Source organism: Rhinoderma darwinii, chromosome 13 (genome assembly GCF_050947455.1).
Source record: "Rhinoderma darwinii isolate aRhiDar2 chromosome 13, aRhiDar2.hap1, whole genome shotgun sequence".
Lineage (NCBI taxonomy): Eukaryota > Metazoa > Chordata > Amphibia > Anura > Rhinodermatidae > Rhinoderma > Rhinoderma darwinii.
The window spans coordinates 16770142-16776141 of NC_134699.1; the positions used below are offsets into that span (position 1 = coordinate 16770142).

General features: G+C 42.4%; 1 protein-coding gene across 2 annotated transcripts in view; it reads left to right on the forward strand.

Moving 5' to 3' along the window:
* The window catches only part of KCNH6 (potassium voltage-gated channel subfamily H member 6), a 133645-nt gene extending 128265 nt beyond the window's left edge, over positions 1-5380 (forward strand). For both annotated transcript variants that reach the window (XM_075845047.1, XM_075845048.1), the window contains 7 exons: positions 726-978; positions 1157-1350; positions 1527-1626; positions 1942-2235; positions 2598-2778; positions 2878-3076; positions 3184-5380. In XM_075845047.1, coding sequence (XP_075701162.1) covers positions 726-978; positions 1157-1350; positions 1527-1626; positions 1942-2235; positions 2598-2778; positions 2878-3076; positions 3184-3453 — 1491 coding nt within the window. In that variant the 3' untranslated portion in view covers positions 3454-5380. The remainder of the gene's footprint in view (positions 1-725; positions 979-1156; positions 1351-1526; positions 1627-1941; positions 2236-2597; positions 2779-2877; positions 3077-3183) is intronic.
* Positions 5381-6000: the final 620 nt, after the last annotated feature.

Below are 6000 nucleotides of genomic sequence, written 5' to 3' on the forward strand. Positions count from 1 at the left end.
TAGTCATTCTCCTGTATTCAGACATAGACCCAGATATTTGGTCACGCCATAACTATACATTTCCATTCATTGAATCCTTGTATATGCCACCTCCGCTGAACAGCATTTCACCCCAAGCCCCATGTCCACATCCCATCTCTCCAACACGTCTATCTCTTCTCATCTTCTCTGTACAATTCTATAGATTAGATTTGAAACTCCCTTTTTCATTACCATCTAATGTTCTTATTTTCCATTTACATACTATATGCAGCCCCCACAACTGTACATACCATAACCACAAAACTCTAGATTTCTTCCATGCGTCCAATCTTCATCTCATATTCCAGCTAGTTCTTTTACAATGCACCTTTCTACAGTTCTATGCATTATTCTTTGATTGTGTTGTTCCCGTACAGTACATACTTTATTGTCTCCTTTGATATATTACACATCAATTCCTTATCTGACTATTATATTGTCTCATTGTCCTTTGTTCTGTTGGATGTCTGTATGTATATGTCCACATCTTTTCAAAACGCAGTGGATTTCATCTACTGTCCATATAGAATTGCCCAAAACCAATATCCATTCTTTCCAGATCTTGTCCTCTTTTTTTTAATAACTCATTATCCAACCTCTTTATTAAAATCTGCATTTTTTTTTCTCCTCTAAAACCCCTCTTACATTTTCCATTGCTTCATTCTACCTTTTCCTCTCTTTCCTTATTTCTCTGTCCTATGCAGGTGCTGAAAGGATTCCCGGAGTGCCTACAGGCAGATATATGTCTGCATCTCAATCGCACACTGCTTCAAAATTGTAAAGCCTTCAGAGGAGCAACCAAAGGATGCTTGAGGGCACTGGCCATGAAATTTAAGACTACACATGCCCCACCGGGGGACACCTTGGTCCATTATGGAGATGTGCTCACCACCCTCTACTTCATCTCTCGTGGGTCGATCGAGATTCTCAGGGAGGACATTGTGGTGGCTATTTTGGGTAATAATGGACCTTTATCTTGTTGAGAACACTTTCAGTCACATTTAAAGCCAATTTAGTGATGCTGCCTTGTTTGTACATGTAGTCAACTAGCCCAGCTTGATTACATCCAACCTACAAAACAAATAAGTGATGATTCATGAACATTCTAAGAAACATTTCTATCCTCTTTTAACAGGGAAAAATGACATTTTTGGAGAGCCGATCAGTCTGTATGCCCGTCCTGGAAAGTCAAATGCAGATGTGAGAGCTCTGACTTATTGTGACCTTCACAAGATCCAAAGAGAAGACCTTCTAGAGGTGCTGGACATGTATCCAACGTTTTCTGACTGCTTCTGGAGCAACCTGGAAATCACCTTCAACCTGAGAGATGTGAGGAGGTTACATAATGGGTAGAATATTGAGGAATAGTTTTCATGTGAATTAGGCTGGGCATATGAGGATATTGTGCTCCATGTCTGACTGCGAGAAGAATTTTACTTATTATAAATGACCACAAATGCTATGTGTTGGCCATAACCCGTTCTTTATCTCCCTCCGCCCATCAGGCAGACAGTATTCCTCGTTCCCCCGAAAGCGAAGAGTATAACTGCAGCTACCGTAAGCCACGTAGATGTAAACAACCAGGACGACGTCGGAAGAAACACGGTAAGACAAAAATGTAGAACCTCGAGTATATACAGTACATATCTAAAGAATAAACGAGATCTAGCAGCTGCACTGTAGCATATGGTGGGTGCCATCCTCAGAGGAATCTTGACAAAAGACCTCAAACCGAAATTAGACCACAATCCAAAAGAAGAGGCAGCACTCCAATGGTATAGAAAAATCCAAAATGTATTCACCCATTCAGCCTGTATGTTGGGTGAATACATTTTGGATTTTTTTACAGTACTTATCTAGTATACAATTGGTACTCAGAATCAATGTGCTTGGAAAAATCTCATTAACTTTTATATTAAGCGGATGGCATTGATGACGTGAATTCGGATGCCGAACAATATCATACATACTCTGAGCTGACCAATCTCCAGCGGCCGCTGAGTAGAGAACAATGGGATGAAATGGCGAGCAGCACCACGCCGTGCTCCCAGACCAGTGATGATGAAACCAAACCTCTAAACTCGGGACGTATGGACAGGATACCACCTGCAGACAAGCAAGAATTCATCCCAGCTGTGGTGAACTTGGTGACAGCAAACATCAACAGCTGTGAGGGAGGCAGGAAGGTGTTAGAGACAGTGGAGACATATTCAGGTGACTATACAATTTGGTGCCTAGTTCAACATTAGTGCACAATATTTCTTACTTGCTATGGTCTTGTAAAGCACTGGACAGACACAGATATAGGGGCGCAACTAAAGGGGGTGTAGAGGTCGCAGTCACACCAGGGCTCTGGTGCCTGAGGTAGCACAATAGATCCTATGCTACATAGGACAGATTTTTCATTGGGGTTCAGGATTTCCAAGCTCTGCTTCTGCACAGGTCGATTTACGTCTCACGAGTATCCAAAAAGAAATTGTGTTCAAATAACTGAACTCCGGTTACAGCAGTCCACCACTCTTCTATAATTCTTTCTTTATTTGCTGTATTTGACCATTTTAACATTTCCTCATCAGCATCTCCTATTGAGGTTCCCAACTTGTTCAGCTTCTGGGGGGATAGACGACCAGCTGCATGTTCGGAAGGCCCCCAACACATTTCAATGGTGCACAATTCCCTGGATCCCCCACTCAGTCCTGATGAGCGGCCAGGAGAGGTGGAGTCACGACTGGAGCTCCTCCAGGTTCAGCTAGACAGGTATGAGCGATTGACTAGATGTAAAATGTTTCATTTAACCTGGTGTTATCTTCAGGTCTATGATCCAGAATTCTTATGGCTTCACTTGTTTTCCTCCAGGTTGGAGTCCAGGATGTCTTCAGATATCAATATAATCCTGCAGTTATTGCAGAGACAACTCTCTCAGATCCCTCCTGCATATAGTCCCATCTCACCCAGCTCCCACACCCTAGGACTCTATCACTCAGCAACCAAGAGTCTGGAGCCTATACAGAGCAACCATTCCCTTCCAACAGACTCCCCCATCTCTCCTCTTCAGGTCAGTGAAATTCTTTATCCATGCAGCATGGACAGGACTTGTGAAATCTCCCTTTACATATGTCCATTTACACTATTAAGATTTTTATTTTGCGTTTTCTTTCACAGAGTCCAGGACCGACTGACTACAATGATTTAGAACCTTTTAACCTTAAGCCTACTGTTCTGCATCTCAGCACTAGTCCCCAAGAACCTGTCGTTGTAATACCAGGACCTGGATATCCTCAGACCCACCCTGTCCCACCTCCAGAAACCCCCTCCCAAGCCATCCTAGGGAGCTTCCGCTTTCCATCTCTCCCTGACCACCTGGAGTGCCCTTCTCCACCAGGCCTGGAATTTCAAAGACACCTTTCAGACCCAGTTCTTCCGGGGAGTTAGGGCAGTTACGGAAGAAGATTACCCATTTTCATTCCACGGTGGAGGAGGGAAGAAAGATGTTTTAGCCTGAGCCCCCCTCCTTTTTATGCATAGAATAGATTTATTGTGGGCCATTTTGATTGGAAGAAAAGGTGAGCTGGTCATGCACTTCCAAGAAGACAGACCCTTCGAGGTGGTGGCACCGCTCTTCCTACCAAATGGGTCTCTATTCCTTCACATCTCGTATTTCCTAACAATATATGCTAGTGAGATTCTCTTCTAGAGGGAGAGACCAAGCTATGAAGAGTGACACCAGCAGAGACTCTAAGCAAACCTGCCTGATGTCTGAGCATGTGAGCGGTGCCGCAGCAACGATGGAAAAGACACAAAGCTGAACAAATAATTCGCTCTTCCATTCTGGAACATACGCAGTGCATGCAATCTTATAATCACCATAATTTGGGTAGGAAGGGGTTTACAGCTGTCGTGGTCTCAGCAAGAAAGTTACGCTAGTAATGCAATGAAGCAATGTATTCCTTAATGATAGATTCACAGACTGACGTTATATAATATTGTTATATAGAGCAACAGTTCTGACTTAGCATCATGATACATTGGTCCCTGTTCTGGAATATATTACTGCACATCATTCAGTCAAGACATACTGTATTTTACTATATACATAAGTTTCGGTATGTACACTGCAAAATGTGATAGGACCTCGGCTAGACAGCTCAGTTATGCCGCACGCAATTTTACCATGTTTCCCTGATCCCGTTTTGTAATCTTGTCATGGTCAACTTTTGCTTATGTCTAACTTCTGGTGAATTTTGCACATAATAACTATATATTTGTAAAAGCCATAAAATTAGAACATGGTCCTGTTATAAGGCTGATCAGTTTCCTATCCCATTAGTAGAAGTAGAGTAGTTTGTAAAGAAGAAAATACTAAAATATCTTATAATACGTTCTTCTCTTCAGTTTGTCAAGAATCTAGAGAATGGACACCGGCACTACATCCATATTTAAATTTCACATGTGGTCAAGTCTTCCATCTTTGACCCTTGGGCTCCTCATTATTCCCACCAAAATGTAGGTTGTTGAGGTGCAGAGACTCATAAATACCGGCGGTGTTCTTAGGGGGGGGGGCGACACTTGATACAGCTCTACAATGGGTGGGGGATATTATCTGCAGTTACCAGATCTGGCTCAGATTTCTCCTCATACATATATAAAATAGTGATCGATATTTCTAGAGAAAATGCATCTAATAATAGTATTTTGTGATTTAAATGCCATAAAGTTACATATGATGTAAAACATACCATTCTACCTGCCTGCAGTCACCACTAGGGGGAGCTTACTGTATACTATTATTATTATTGAGTTCAGTGTATAGACAGTACGCAGTGATCTTCTATGAACCCCCTAGTGGTGACTGCTGACCACCAGAATGTTATGTTGTGTCTATGCAGTGGATTTGGAGCTCTGTATCTAAAAAAAAAGCTCTGACCACAATAAATACATATATTAAGAATAATCAGCACAGAATTTTGAACCTATTTAGATTTTAAAAAATATTGTATTCAAGGGTGGACATTCACTTTAGGTGAAGTAACGCGTGGGATTAAGGGTGGTTTTTAAAAAAAAAACAAAAAAACCTGGGACCCTGTAGAAAATAGGAAAAAAAAAATGAAAGAGCTTTCTGATCCCCTCATAACATCTTGTGAATGTGTCATCCAATGGCTGTAGCCACAGTGACTTTTTAGCCTATAATGGCAAAAAACATCCCGCTGGAGCCACTGGACGACAGTCATATGACGTTACGACACTAAAGACAACATAATACTGCGGCCTGGTCATAAAACCAGCTGTGGATTTCAGGCGGTAATTATATTGGAATGTTTATGTTCTGTCTTCTACAGATTCTTAGGCTGGGTTCACACGAGCACATTAACGTCCGTAATGGACGGACGTATTTCGGCCGGAAGTCCCGGACCGAACTCAGTGCAGGGAGCCGGGCTCCTAGCATCATAGTTATGTACGATGCTAGGAGTCCCTGCCTCTCCGTGGAACTACTGTCCCGTACTGAAAACATGATTACAGTACGGGACAGTTGTCCTGCAGAGAGGCAGGGACTCCTAGCATCGTACATAACTATGATGCTAGGAGCCCGGCTCCCTGCACTGTGTTCGGTCCGGGACTTCCGGACGAAATACGTCCGTCCATTACGGACGTTAATGTGCTCGTGTGAACCCAGCCTTAAGGTTGTTTTAACCCAGTCAACACCTTTAAAGGGTATGTGCACCTTTAAACATCTTTTAGTCATTGAGATATGACAAATGTTATCAGTATGGGTCCATGAGCCAAGACCCCAATAGATCAATTGAAAAAGTGTGTGTGACCCTACAGCTTCCATTGATTTTACTCATAGATGGAGGATTACTGACAAGGCATTACAGTCTCATTCATTTTAATATGAGCGTTGTTAATTTGCTCCGAAATATGGAAGCCCACTGACGATTAAGAGGCACATCATTTAATAGAGTGGTCACAGGGGGGTCTAAG